General features: G+C 45.7%; 1 protein-coding gene across 1 annotated transcript; it reads left to right on the forward strand.

The window, feature by feature from the left end:
- The first annotated feature begins 12609 nt into the window (after nt 1-12609).
- On the forward strand, nt 12610-15160 carry LOC133499980 (tubulin beta-1 chain). The gene is made up of 4 exons (XM_061818474.1): nt 12610-12766; nt 13612-13720; nt 13810-13920; nt 13993-15160. The coding sequence occupies exons 1-4, from the start codon at nt 12710-12712 to the stop codon at nt 15051-15053; spliced, it is 1338 nt and encodes a 445-aa protein (XP_061674458.1). The 5' UTR covers nt 12610-12709; the 3' UTR covers nt 15054-15160.
- Nucleotides 15161-15451: the final 291 nt, after the last annotated feature.

The following is a 15451-nucleotide window of genomic DNA, read 5'->3' on the forward strand; positions in this document are numbered from 1 at the left end:
ACTGATTTAAATTCGGTAGGTCAAAACATGCAGCATATATTTATATGGTACTGCAAATAGACCTTTTCCAGGCACATAATGTAAAGTTGGCTTAGGACAGGATCATAGATCTGCGCTATGAAGTGGGCCCTTGGAGACTGCCTTATCCCCCCTGGTCGCACGGTCTTGATAGCGCCCCTTCTGTTGCATTATATGTGGATAATTGTGGCCCGACTAGCGACTAAGATTTTTGGGGTAAAAGAAAAAATACATCCAAAGGTATGTGCTCACCTCCCATGATACACATGTGAAATTAAGTGACACCCCATTCCTCATCCAAAGGGTTCACAATGACATTGGTCCACCCTTTGCAATTGACCCCTCCGTACAGGGCACTTAACCACGCCTCCTGAAGTGACGTCACGCCATGTGCGCTAACGTCAGACAAACAATTAGCAAAAATGCCGGCGCAGCAAGAAAAGAATAGAGCAAAACTGTCCGATTTACTGGCTGATTTCTCACTCGCATTCTTAGCTAACAGTGAAATATCGTTGAAAAGCAGACAGCAGGGCTTCAAGTATTTCAGCGAGGGGTATTTCAATGGTATTTACATGTATATCGATGGAGAAACCATTGATATTAGCGCAAGATCTTTCCGGAGTCAGAGGAAGACCGAGAAGCCACATAATATATTATAACCCAAAGACGAATTCGTCATTGACAGTTTCCTATTTTCGTGTTACCTATCACACGTGTGCAGAATCTGTATGTGTATCTGTATAGCAGTTTGTGAACCGCCGTATGAAGGCGAGGCTTGATTTACGAGTTGTTTCTCTCGTTTTCTTTGTGTAACGTCACGCGCTCCCCTCAATAATTATTCTTGAATTAGTGCCGAACCTACGTAAGTCCCGACCGAGTACGACAATCACTACTTTAGTGTCCTCAAACATCTTTCCTTCAGTCTTGGTGTCTCGGTGCACGTCGAAGGCTTTTCGGACTGCTAGTCCGGTTTAGCTTAGCTCACCACCAACAAAGCGACACGTTTGTGCAGTCAGATCATCGCAAAATATCGCTCAACACAGATCAAGTGTGTCAATCATTCACACTTAGCAATGTTATACAAGCGAAGAACTGCCAATTCATTTATATGAGACATGTATTGAAAATCAAATATAGGGCTTACCTTCGTGCAAACATATCTGTTCCGGTTGATGGATTCAGTTGATCATGCGGTCTTCCACAAAGTTTGATCCATCGAAGACATTTTTCGCACTCGGTCTTCTGTTCCGGTTGTGTCACGGACGAGACTCGGGGGTGGACCCAAATGCACGACTCAGGTGAGAGGTAAGCAGTGCGGAATAAGCCTTTATTCATTCCAATGTCGGTTACCAGGGAGTCAGTCCAAACAAGCAGCAAGATCAGTAACGGCAGGCTTACGGGGTAGGTCGGGAGACAGGCGTTGTTCGGTACACGGAAGGTAGACGTCAGGAGTACGGTAGTGCGGGAACGAGGCATGAGAGGCAACGATCTAGCAGAGTAATAGTCGTCCCCCGGGTGCTATATGTACTGGGTCTTAATCAAAGGTCATGAGGCGCAGGTGTGCACCTTCAGATTAGCTGGCCACACCCAGCCCTGGCTGGAATCCAGGAGCATGACAGAACCCAACCCCCCCCCCTCAACGGCCGGCTCTGGACGGCCCAGGAGCATCAGGGTGAGCCGCGTGAAAGTCCCTGATGAGGGAGCGGTCCACGACGAAGCGGGAGGGGATCCAAGAGCGCTCCTCCGGGCCATATCCCTCCCAGTCCACCAGGTACTGGACCCGCCTTCCTCTGCGACGGGAAGACAGCAACCGGCGCACAGTGTACACCAACCCACCGTCGACCATGCGGGGGGTCGGGGGGGAATTGAGCGGAGGAGCCAGCGACGATGTGCGATTCGGGCGAAGTCTGCTGACGTGGAACGTCGGGTGCACCCTCATCGACCTGGGCAGTTTCAACGAGACGGCGACCGGGTTAATAACTTTGGAAACCGGGAACGGGCCAACGAACCTGGGAGCAAGTTTGCGGGATTCCGTCCGCAGCGGGAGATCTTTGTTGGAGAGCCACACTCGCTGTCCCACTCTGAGCTCAGGTGCGGCCCTCCTCTTGCGGTCTGCTGCGGCCTTGTAGGCGCTGCTCATGCGCAGCAGTGTCCTCCGAGCTGCTTCCCAGGTCCGTTTGCAGCATCGCACCACGGCCAGGGCCGACGGAACTGTGGATTCTGTGACCAGTGGAGGAAACAGGGACGGAGGATATCCATGCACGACATGGAGTGGAGCCATACCTGTTGAAGCGGAGGGTAGAGAATTGTGGGCATACTCCACCCACTTGATGTGCTGGCTCCACGTGCTCTGGTCCCTGGATGCCAGACATCGAAGACCGGTCTCTAATTCCTGGTTTATCCTCTCAGTCTGGCCGTTAGACTCTGGGTGATGACCCGATGTCCGGCTTGCTGAAGCGCCGATGAGGTTCCAGAACTCCTTCCAGAAACGGGCGCTGAATTGCGGACCCCTGTCCGAAACGATGTCCTGGGGTAGGCCGTGGTAACGGACGACCTCGTCTAATACCAACTGGGCTGTCTGCTTGGCTGACGGGATCTTCGGAAGCGGCACGAAGTGGACCATTTTGGAAAAACGGTCCACTATGGACAGCACCACTGTGTTCCCTTGAGAAGGCGGCAGGCCGGTGACGAAGTCCAGCGCGATGTGTGACCACGGACGAAAGGGGATGGACAGGGGTTGCAACTCACCAACAGGCCGTAGGCGGGAAGTCTTATTGGCAGCACACACCGGGCAGGCGTTGACGAACTCCCTTACGTCCTTGCTGAGGTTAGGCCACCAGAACCTTTGTTCGACCACTGAACGTGTCTTCGCCATACCCGGGTGGCAGACCGTCTTGTTGGTATGGGCCCAGTTGATGACGTCTCACCGCAGAGATGGGATGACGAACAGGCGGCCCGACGGACAATCCGCGGGTGACGGTGTCTCTCCCAGAGCCTCCTTCACCCGCGACTCGATCGCCCAGGTGAAACCGGCCACGAAGCACCCGCTGGCAGGATAGTAGCGGCGTCTGAATCCGTGCGCCCTCCCTCGTGGATCCGCGAGAGTGCATCCGGCTTGCCGTTTTTGGAGCCTGGGCGGAAACACACCTTAAAGTGGAAGCGGGTGAAAAATAGGGCCCACCTGGCCTGACGGGCGTTCAACCTCTTCGCCGACTTCAGGTATTCAAGGTTCTTATGGTCCGTGAAGACAACGAACGGTACTTGCGAGCCCTCCAGCCAGTGCCGCCACTCCTCCAACGCGCTCTTGACCGCCAGCAGTTCCCTATCTCCCACGTCGTAGTTCCTCTCTGCCGGGGTCAACTTTCTAGACAGGAACGCGCACGGGTGGATCCTTCCATCCCTGGGACTCCTCTGCGCCAAGACTGCTCCGATTCCTGAATTCGATGCATCCACCTCCACCACAAACTGGTTATCTGGGTCCGGAATAATGAGAATGGGCGCAGTAGTGAAACTTGCCTTGAGCCTGCTGAAGGCCTCCTGGCAGGTCCCGGACCAGTCGAAGGGGGTATGTGGCGAGGTGAGCGAATGCAGAGGAGCGGCCACGGAACTGAAGTTCCTTATGAATTTCCTATAGAAATTGGCAAATCCCAAAAACCTCTGCATGTCCCTCCTGTTGGTGGGGGTAGGCCACCGCAGCACCGCGTCGACCTTCCCGGGATCCATCCGTATCTCTCCCTCAGCCAGGACGAAGCCCAGGAAGGACACGGATGCCCGATGGAACTCACACTTCTCCATATTCACGTATAATTGGTGCTGCTGCAGACGCCGGAGCACCTCTCTGACTTGTTGAATGTGAGAGGTTAGGTCTGCTGAAAAGATGAGAATATCATCCAGATAAACAAAGACAGATCTGTTCAGGAACTCCCGAAGCACGTCGTTGATGAAGTTCTGAAAGACGGCCGGAGCGTTAGTCAGTCCGAAGGGCATCACCAGATACTCATAGTGCCCTGTGGGGGTGTTGAATGCCGTCTTCCACTCATCCCCTTCCCGAATCCGCACCAGGTGGTAAGCGCTGTGCAGGTCGAGCTTGGTGAAGATCCGGGCTCCCTGGAGGAGTTCGAATGCTGTAGAGATAAGCGGCAAAGGGTACCTGTTCTTGACTGTGATGTCGTTCAGGCCTCGGTAGTCGATGCAGGGTCGCAGCGTGGAGTCCTTCTTCTTGACAAAAAAAAAAACCCGCACCGCTGGTGAGGATGAGGGGCGAATGAGTCCGGCTGCCAGCGAGTCCTCGATGTAGTCCCTCATGGCTTGATGCACTGGTCCGGTTAAAGAGAACAGTTTCCCTCTGGGAGGAGAGGTGCCTGGCAGGAGTTCAATCGCGCAGTCGTATGACCGATGTGGCGGCAGAGACTTTGCTTTAGATTCAGAGAAGACCTCCCGTAGGTCATGGTAGCAGGAGGGCACTGCGGTCAGGTCCAGTATGGTACTAGGTTCTGTTAGCCGAACCGGCGCAACTTGAATACCCCTGTCTCTCCGGACAGCGAAACAGCGACTGAGACAGTCCTCTCCCCAAGTCTTGATCTGACCCGTGGTCCAATCTATGTGCGGATTATGTTCTTTGAGCCACGGGCTGCCCAAGATGATGTCGCTACTACGTGCGTCGAAGAAAGTGGAGATCGCACTGCGCCAGGAAGGGCTTGACGTTACCGGAGTCGCCTGAGAACCGCTCTGGTCGAGAGAGCGGAGTGATGGTGGCACGGGAAGGCACAAGAGCGGCCGCGCTAGCTTGGGAGGCTAGCCACGGTTGCAGCTGGGTGCAGAGCTCCTGGATCTGGTGAGTCATACCCTGGAGAGCAGCCTCTTGCTCACCCAGGCGTTTGCCCTGCACTTGCAGCGCACGGCGAATGGCTTCAGAGTCGGCTGGGTCCATGTTCTTGGCTAGATCGTTCTGTCACGGACGAGTCTCGGGGGTGGACCCAAATGCACGACTCAGGTGAGAGGTAAGCAGTGCGGAATAAGCCTTTATTCGTTCCAATGTCGGTTACCAGGGAGTCAGTCCAAACAAGCAGCAAAATCAGTAACGGCAGGCTTACGGGGTAGGTCGGGAGACAGGCGTTGGTCGGTACACGGGAGGTAGACGTCAGGAGTACGGTAGTGCGGGAACGAGGCATGAGAGGCAACGATCTAGCAGAGTAATAGTCGTCCCCCGGGTCCTATATGTACAGGGTCTTAATCAAAGGTCATGAGGCGCAGGTGTGCACCTTCAGATTAGCTGGCCACGCCCAGCCCTGGCTGGAATCCAGGAGCATGACAGGTTGATTTTAGATGGATTCAGTTGATGATGCGGTCTTCCACAAAGTTTGATCCATCGAAGACATTTTTCGTACTGTGTCTTCGGTTTTGGAAAGGGTACGAATTGAAGTCCACCAACTAGCCTTTCAGGATACCTGTCGTCACTATTATAAAGTCCGTGACTACACCTCTTAACCATATCTATTGTTAAAGAACCCAAATACGCGATAAAACGCTAACAAAAGCTATACTGGACCATGCAACGTTGTCTGAAGGAACTGTGGGTCCAAAAAGGGGCGTGGTTTATGCAGATCTCTGGCCTCTGATTGGTCAGCGACGCGGATGACGCAATTTCTACGGAGGGGTCAATTATAACAGCTTCAACTCTTAAGGGAAGGCTATCCACACAGTGAAAAAGTGAGGTTAGGGGAGTTGTTGACCACTCTTCCAAATGCGTATTTGTAAGGCCACACACTGATGTTGGATGAGAAGGACTGTCTCCCAGTATCTGTTCAAATTAATGACAAAGGTGTTCTAATGGGTTGAAGGACATACCTGTTTCCATTTCAGTGACTAACACAGCTGTAAAACGGCTCAAACATAACAGAAAGGTCATTGTTTTTATTCATCCTCCTGTTCAAACTACTAAAGTATCGGGGTTGAACATCCTCAGAAAGTCTCACATATTTCAGTCTCTCACTCCCAATGTCCTTTTCGTCTCAAGTTACCAGTGACATTGTGCTGGCTAGGCTAAAGGTAGCTCTCTCTTCTTAGCTAGATTCTTCTTGTGTGCACAATTGAAGTAGAATCATCTTCTACGGCTAATTGAGGTAAATTCCTCTTCTATGTCCGCTGTCTAAGTCTCCGTCTCCACATTGGAAGCCTCTGTGCATGCTAAAACCTGAGTCCATTGTAGGGAATGGCCATATTGGAACCATTTCGTTTGAACAAGTTTTTGTTGCACTTTTACTCTCATAGCCACTAGCGACAAAAAAACAAAAACAATACTTAAACCTCATCATTAACTGTCGCAGGGTTCACAGTTCCTGAAAAAAGTAGCGCTTTGTCATCCAGAAAATAGTTTAGTCATCCACCAATTGTGCAAGTTTTCCCATTTAAAAAAGATGAAGCCTCTGTTATTTTCAGAATAATTCATAATTATGAGAACAAAATCAGGGAAAAAATTTTCAAACAAATTCTGGTGGAAATTAAGTATTTGGTCGGTCATTGGTCCAACATTTTCTGTTAAGTCTTCACAAGATTTTCACACAAAGTTATTATTTTGGCCCATTCCTCAATGCAGATCTCCTCTAGAGCAATGCTGTTTTGGAGCCATCACTGGGGAACATAGACTTTCAACAGGATTCATCTGACATATTACCAATCTTCTTCTAGATTGTCCAAATGCTCTGTGGCAAACTTCAGACAGGCCAGGACATGTACTGTCTTAAGTAGGGGAACACATCTGGCACTGCAGGATTTGAGAAACTGGCAGTATAATGTGTTACTGGTGGTAGCCTTTGTTACTTTGGTCTCAGCACTCAGCAGGTCATTCAATAGGTACCCGCATGTGGTTCTGGGATTTTTGCCCACCGTTCTTGTGATTATTGACCCCACGGGTTGCTCTTGCATGGAGCCTCAGATGAAGGGAGATTATTCGTGGTCGTGTATATTTTACATTTTTGTTGATTGCTCGCAGTTGATTTCTCCACACCAAACAGCCTACCTGTTGCATATTCAGTCTTCCCAGCCTGGTGTAGGTCTACATTTTTTTTTTAAATAAGATTGTTTTTAAATTTGTTTAAATTTTATATATATAAAAAAAACACACAATAGTGTTGGCCTCACAGTTCTGAGGACCAGGGCTTGATGACAGACACAGACAGACAGACAGACAGACAGACAGACAGACAGATAGGTTGTTGTTTTGCACAATTACACAAGAACTATTTGACACTCTAAATCAGGGGTGTCAAACTCCCTTTGGTCTGCGGGCCGAATACAGCTTAATTTGAGATCAAGCGGGCCGGACCAGTAAACTCATTGCAAAATTACATAGAACTAACAATAAGCCCACTTTTTTCCTTTATATTAGTCACTAATACTAATAATTAGTGCAAAGAATGAGTAAATTATCAAAATGTTTATTAACAGAATTTTCCTTTTACATTATGAACAATATATTATGAACAAGAGAATAACATAAGAACATAAATAAAGTATGTGCAATTTTAACAACACTTTTACACAGTTAAACATATATTTGAGTGTGTTGTACATAAAACTGATCACAGAAATAGTAACAATGTTCCAAAAACATTTAGTACCAGCCTTGTGGAACTTAAAAACACTGTTTTTCAACATCTGGAAAGCAATTTGAACAAATGAATAACTTTCACAGCAATTATTCGTCTTGCTTGGAATTTGCCCTTGAAACTTGACATCGTTTATCCTGCACAAGTGCATCAATATGAGGCATCATATCTCGAGAAGCACCCAATTTCATAATCTCATTCAAATGCTTTTGTGTGAGCTTTGAGCGCAGCTTTGTTTTATTAATGTTCATTAGTGAGAAAACTTGCTCACAAAGGTAGGTTGTCCCAAACATGGACAATGTTTTAGCAGCTAGTGCTGTCAATGCGGGATAGCCTGGTAGGAGGTACTTGTAAAATGTGTCCAAGCTTACAGAGGCAATCTGTCCTTCAGTTCTACATCACACTGCAAATCAATGATTTCAAGTTGCATGGCAACGGGCAAATCAGAAGCTTTAACTGTGAATGGTGAGCGAAAAACTGCAAAATCTGTTTCGAGTTCGCTAAAAACCTGAAATCTTTTCTCAAACTCCATCAACAGCCCTGAAATCTTCTCTTTGTACCGTTTCACGTCAGAATTAACGCTTGGTGCGCACATATCTTTTAAACAGGAAAAATGAGCAGGGTCACCGCTTGCCACCTGCGTCTCCCATAACCCGAGCTTTAACTTGAATGGATGTATGCTGTCACAATACTGTGTTACGATTTTTTTGCGTCCCTGCAACATTTTGTTAAGAATATTCAAGTGCTCAGTGATGTCAACCATAAACGCAAGGTCCTGCAGCCACAGATGGCACTGTAATTCCTTAACAGGTTTACCTTTTTTCTCCATGAATTGTCCGATTTCATCACGTAAATCAAAGAAGCGCTTTAGCACAGCACCTCTGCTTAACCATCGTACGTTCGTGTGATAAGGCACACCATGGATAATGTTACAGTCACTGAGAAAGCTGTCAAATTGACGATGATTGAGACCTCTGGCTCGGATGAAATTAACAGTTCCGACAACCACCTCCATGACGTGATCCATTCTTAGCGATTTGCTGCATAATGCCTCCTGATGCAAAATGCAATGAAATGTCCAAAAATTACCTCCCCCATTTGCGACTTGTACTTTATCTCTGAACTTTGTCACAACACCTGCCTTTTTACCGATCATTGACGGCGCACCATCAGTAGACAGGCTTACGGCACGTGACCAGTCCGCTCCGACTCTGTCCAGCGCTCTGTCCTCAGCTGTTGTGGTGTCGATCATCGGCACCAGCTCGACAAACTCCTCTGTGACATTCAAAGTCTTGTCAACTCCACGAATGAATATGGCCAGTTGAGCGACGTCCGTGATATCAGTACTCTCATCAATCGCAACAGAAAATGCCACAAATGACCCCACTTTGCGTTTTAGTTGGTGGTCCAAATCTGCAGAGAGTTCCGAAATCCTGTCTGCCACGGTATTTCTTGTCAAGCTTATATTGGCGAAAGCATGTCGCTTCTCAGGACAAATTCAGCAGCCGTCAGCAAGCAGTTTTTGATGAACTCTCCATCACTGTACGGCTTTGATGCCATTGCTATTTGGCTCGCAATTAGGTAGCTGGGTTTCACCGCAGCATCACTGGCTTCTCGGCTCCGGGTGAAAACAGATTGCTGTTTCTTCAGACGCGCCATCATTTCATTTACCTTCTGTTTTCTCAATTCTCCATGCAAACTGTTGTATTTTTCACCATGCTGAGTTTCGTAATGGCGCCGAATATTGTATTCTTTAAGCACCGAAACTTGCTGCTGGCACACCAGGCACACGGGTTTCCCATTCACCCCGTGAACATATAAGAACATGTCCATTTTGTATTTTTCACCATGCTGAGTTTCGTAATGGCGCCGAATATTGTATTCTTTAAGCACCGAAACTTGCTGCTGGCACACCAGGCACACGGGTTTCCCATTCACCCCGTGAACATATAAGAACATGTCCATTTTTCTTGAAAAGTCCGACACTCTGTGTCTACTTTTCTCCTTTTTGACAAAGACATTTTGCTGTTGAGGGTGCGAGGCAAACGGAAAAGTAGATAATCCAATTGTCGCCAATAGACGCTGTACAGACGTTCAATTTTACCAGGTCAAGGTGGTCCTAGTTCCGCCACAGTGTTGCTTTCATGTTGTCTGCACGTACTAAAACACTGCGCCCCCTAGCGGATAGTACAAGAACTACAAATTTTAAAGAAAATTCATATTTTTTACACAATGCAGCTTTCTTCCCCGGGCCGTACCAAACCACCAGACGGCCGGATCCGGCCCGCGGGCCGTATGTTTGACACCCCTGCTCTAAATGATTGTGACATGGCTTCAGTAAGAACTCATTGAATAAAGAGCAAGAGATGCTGTATTTTGATTTTTTTGATTGTTTTTGTAAAGTTTGACTTTGACAGAAGCACTCACGCTTGAATGAAGTCCTGAGCTGAATGCACAATTGTCCAGATTCACATGTAAAATTCAATACTTTCTTACACACATCTCGCTATCTATAGCTCCAACTGGAAAAAATAATACTGTATTAACTTAATTTGAACATGTATTGGATTCACATGATTACAAAATACATCAGAGGTTAATGCAAATTTAGAAGGAAATAAAGAAATCAAACATGTGTACCATAACAGAAAATATCACCTATCTTGTAAAAGTACAGCACAGGCACAATTGTGATTTCTGAATTGGAAAAAAAACATCAACATGATGACATGAGTAATTTTGAGATGTTAAGACTCCAACAAAATCAGATCATTTCTGATCTTGATACACAATACTCACCTGTTATTACATTGAGCATTACTGCCTGTCTCCAAGATCAAAACGGGGTGTGCCATGCCTGGCAGAATGGCGTTTGTTTCCTCTACAGTATTGACCTGACTGCTGGGGAGAGAGGGCTAAATGCTGCAGTGCTCTGAGAGATGCTGAGTCAAAGGAAACACTAGCATACAGTACAACATGGCAGTAGAGAGACATTATGTATTGAAAGTACACTGGCAGATGAACTTCATCCGGAAATTGTTCATTCACTTGGAATGTTTTTATTATTCTAAGAGGAAATGGGCACAAACTTAGCATCCATGCTAAACTGGTTGTTCCAAGGCCAACTCTTACACTGAGCTGTCAATTTGGGGAGAGAAAAAACAATTATAAGTTATGGCTCAAAGATTCCATAATAAACACATCTGTGCTGGATGATAGTACTCCATAACATTTAGCTGATAACCAAGGTCAGATTCTAACATGTGATTTGTTTCTTCTCCACTGAATATTATTTTAACCATCCTTTAGTTTCTGTAGAATACTTCTCGTAAAATCAAGAGTGCAACAGAATTTGAGTATCGCGTCAAAGTAGAATTACACAATTTGCTGACAATGTTGTACAGTTGCTGTAATGCCCTTTGTATTGGAAAAAGAATGAAAAAAAATACACTATTGTTCGTAGATAGTTGTTCAAAGCACAATTAACTTCGATCCAACAGTCATTTAGTATTCAACACAGCAATTGTTATCCTTGCAGGGTTGAAAACTGAATTGAACCAAATGCTCAAAAATTGTTCTACATGTTAGTTGAATACAATATGGTTTTATTTGACAATCTGACCAATCAGGTTAATGAAGCGATTCTATTGATGTCCCTATGCGTAGCGAAAAGGCTTGCTTTAAAATCGCTCAATTTGACATGTTTGTGGTTTCAACTTTTAAAAAGATGCAATCTCATGGGCTGTTAATTCCTCCCTGCTCAGCCTTCACGAATATTTAGACTTTAATAAATAAGGGAGGTCACTGATTTCTACACAAAATAAAGGGGGGGGGGGGGTCACTGATTTCTACACAAACTAGAAGAAATGGTTCCATTCCCGCTATCTTTGGGCAAAAGACAGGGTACACATATAAACAAAACAACCAATTCCACTCACATTCACACCTACGGACAATTTAGATCCTTAAATCTATTTTATCATGGATGTTTTGCAGATTTGGGAGGAAAACAGAGTACCTGGAGAAACCCCAAGTAGGCACAGGGAGAACATGCAAATGCCACACAGGCAGGGCCCAATTTGAACCCAGGTTCTCAGAATTGTGAGGAAGATGTGCTAACCAGTCATTCACTATGCTGCCTATGTTCAGAGTCATAATGCAAAATGTTTATTCCTTAAAAGTATAAACTACGAGTTTATATTAATAACATTTATTTGAATGTAACTTTTATTTCATCCTCTGTGACAAGGTCGTTCATGCAGCAGACAAGAGATCTTGTCACATTTAAAACACCAGGAACAATTTGCCTTACCTTCAAACCATATAGATGGTTATGGTATATGTTGAATGAGTATGATATATATAAAGGAAATGCTTCACAGGAGATCAATCAATTCAATAAGTATTCTTATAAAATGCTGCAAGCATTATTTTAAATATAAAAAGTTATTTTAATGCATCGAATTCTTCCAACTCAATATAGTCATCGTCATGGCGACAACAACCTGGGAGAAATGTACTCCCTTCCCCCCTCAGTCCTTGGGAACAGCATACAGACTAACAAAAGTAAAAGCCACATGCTTTTCCATCTAATCGAATTAACCAATTCAAATGCAATCTCGATTGAAACATTGTTGAACCAAAGTACTGTTTAATATTCTGTTTTCCAGACATTTTGGATTTCCAGTTTTCTTTATTCCCGTTGTCTACATTAGTTTCTTTGTTAACTGATGCGATATCCATAAGACTTCGTGAGCACTAACGTTAAGGAACCCAATGACTTCTTGGTTTTCTTCAATTTCGCCATCTCATCATGGATGAAGTCGCCTGACTTCTCCACGCAGGCTAGTCAAACTTGGAGAGGAATGGTGGCTCGATATCTGACCAATGGCATCAAGCCGAGGTTCAATCCAATTGGTTGGATTTCTTGTCGCTATAGTTTTTGTTCGGGATTGTCCAATAATCCGTCGCGTACGGGTTGCAAGGGCGGGTCAAATTCATATAAGTAAGGGTGTTCCGCCATTGTGCGCGCACTTTCAGCAAGCCAAAGACTGTGAGCCTAATCTTTAACGGCATCTAACAAAATGAGGGAAATCGTGCATCTTCAGGCTGGCCAGTGTGGAAACCAGATTGGCGCTAAGGTTAGTAAACGTTTGCGTTTGGTAAAGATTCAAAGTCATTTATTTAAAGTACCATTAAAATCGCCCCCCCCCCCATTGTGCCTGTTGGTCTCTAAGAAACCACACCCTTGGATTATCAACGTGTCCTACTTAGGAGTAGTTCTGTATAACTACTTGAAAACAAAATGTCCGATGTTTTTAAATGTACTTGTTTACTACATGAGAATGTATTTCGACGTTTTTTTTTTTTGTTTGTTTTTTTTTTAATTTATTAAAGTATCCTCCCCTCATCCGAAAAAACTCTTAAATACGTCAAATTTTACACTTTTTGATGCAGTGTTTATGATTGGGCATTTAATATTGTAATTACGATGTTAACGTTTTCGCGAGATATATTAATCAGGTTTTGTAATACAATGAAAAGCTATATGGTAGTATGTTTAATGTTTTAGATACATTGGTTTGTGGTCTTTGACAATTGAGCATTTCTACTTTTATTTTATTTTTTTAATAAACTCATTGAGGCCTACACCGCATTGCGTCTCGAGTTGAGGCCGGCATTTGCTGGGAGTGGGCCAGAGGCGGTTAATGACGTCACCGAGTTATACAAAATGGGGGCTCAGCCAATAAGGGCTCAGGGCGCGCTCGCTTAATGGTCCATGGCGGGACTTGACCGTTTGAATTCAAAGATGTTTTTTTTTTTTTTTTTTTTTTTTAACAGTGTCAACCATACAAAATGCATAGTATGTTGTATGTAAATAGCTAAAAATGGGTGCAGCATAAAATCTATTACCGGTGGTATATAATGGTATATTGTATTTTGCACAATATGCAATTAACTGAAAATTATCCTTTTGGGTCTTTAGTTCTGGGAGGTTATCAGTGATGAGCATGGCATCGACCCAACTGGCACATACCATGGTGACAGTGACCTGCAGCTGGACAGGATCAATGTCTATTATAATGAAGCATCAGGTAACGATCTGTCTCTCAAACCCCCCCCCCCTTTTTTTTTTTTTTTTTTTAATACTTGACCTGGGGGTTTGTCCTCATTTTCCTCCTAGGTGGAAAATATGTTCCCCGGGCTGTACTTGTTGACCTGGAGCCAGGCACAATGGACTCTGTGAGGTCTGGACCTTTTGGTCAGGTCTTTAGACCAGACAACTTTGTCTTTGGTAAGTTCATTTGTGCAATGGCTCATTGTTAAAGCATTTTCTTCTGGCGCTCATTCTTGATCTTTCTAATAGGCCAGAGTGGTGCTGGTAACAACTGGGCTAAGGGTCATTACACAGAAGGTGCAGAACTGGTGGACTCTGTCTTAGATGTGGTGAGAAAGGAGGCAGAGAGCTGCGACTGCCTCCAGGGTTTCCAGCTCACACACTCTCTGGGTGGTGGTACTGGCTCCGGAATGGGCACTCTCCTCATCAGCAAAATCCGTGAAGAGTACCCAGACCGCATCATGAACACCTTCAGCGTGGTCCCCTCTCCAAAAGTATCTGACACAGTGGTTGAGCCCTACAATGCTACACTGTCTGTCCACCAGCTGGTAGAGAACACTGATGAGACCTATTGCATTGACAACGAGGCGCTGTATGATATCTGCTTCCGCACACTTAAGCTCACCACTCCCTCCTACGGTGACCTCAACCACCTGGTTTCTGCCACTATGAGCGGTGTCACCACATGCCTCAGGTTCCCCGGGCAGCTTAACGCTGACCTGCGGAAACTGGCTGTCAACATGGTGCCCTTCCCCCGTCTGCACTTCTTCATGCCGGGCTTCGCTCCCCTCACAAGCAGAGGCAGCCAGCAGTACAGGTCGCTTACAGTACCTGAGCTCACTCAGCAGATGTTTGATGCCAAAAACATGATGGCTGCCTGCGATCCACGCCACGGGCGCTACTTGACCGTGGCCGCCATCTTCCGTGGCCGCATGTCCATGAAGGAGGTTGATGAACAGATGCTCAACGTGCAGAACAAGAACAGCAGCTACTTTGTCGAATGGATCCCCAACAATGTCAAGACCGCAGTGTGTGACATTCCCCCTCGTGGCCTCAAGATGGCTGCTACCTTCATTGGCAACAGCACAGCCATCCAAGAGCTATTCAAGCGCATCTCAGAGCAGTTTACAGCCATGTTCAGGCGCAAAGCTTTCCTCCACTGGTACACAGGTGAGGGTATGGATGAGATGGAGTTCACTGAGGCAGAGAGCAACATGAATGACCTGGTATCAGAGTACCAGCAGTACCAGGATGCTACTGCTGAGGAGGAGGGAGAATTTGGTGAAGAGGAGGAGGAGGAAATGGCCTAATTTTCCTTTCTCTTCAAAGCTGATTTCCAATTCCTACTGTTAGTCTCCAATTTTTTGTGTTCTGTCTGCTGTTGTCAATAAAATAAAGGTTCCTGTGCGTACTCAAATTGTTGCATATGTTGAAATTTTTCACGTCCATAAAGTGTGGTTGCAATTAAGTTCCATTTTTGTAATGTAAAACACCCTCTAACTACTTGTTAATGACAATCTTATAATAAAGTGTCTAGTCATATAGTAATTGGACAAAAAAAATGTGGAGTAATTTTTGCGGTTAAACACTAGGTTGCAAACGTACAGTGACTGTTGAAGTGGTGGCTTTGGTCACTAGGTAGCAGAGTTGCTGAATTTTGAATCCTGCAGTGCAAAATTTTATTATACAAGACTGATACTGGTAATAC

Source organism: Syngnathoides biaculeatus, chromosome 4 (assembly GCF_019802595.1).
Source record: "Syngnathoides biaculeatus isolate LvHL_M chromosome 4, ASM1980259v1, whole genome shotgun sequence".
In the NCBI taxonomy this organism is placed as follows: Eukaryota; Metazoa; Chordata; class Actinopteri; order Syngnathiformes; family Syngnathidae; genus Syngnathoides; species Syngnathoides biaculeatus.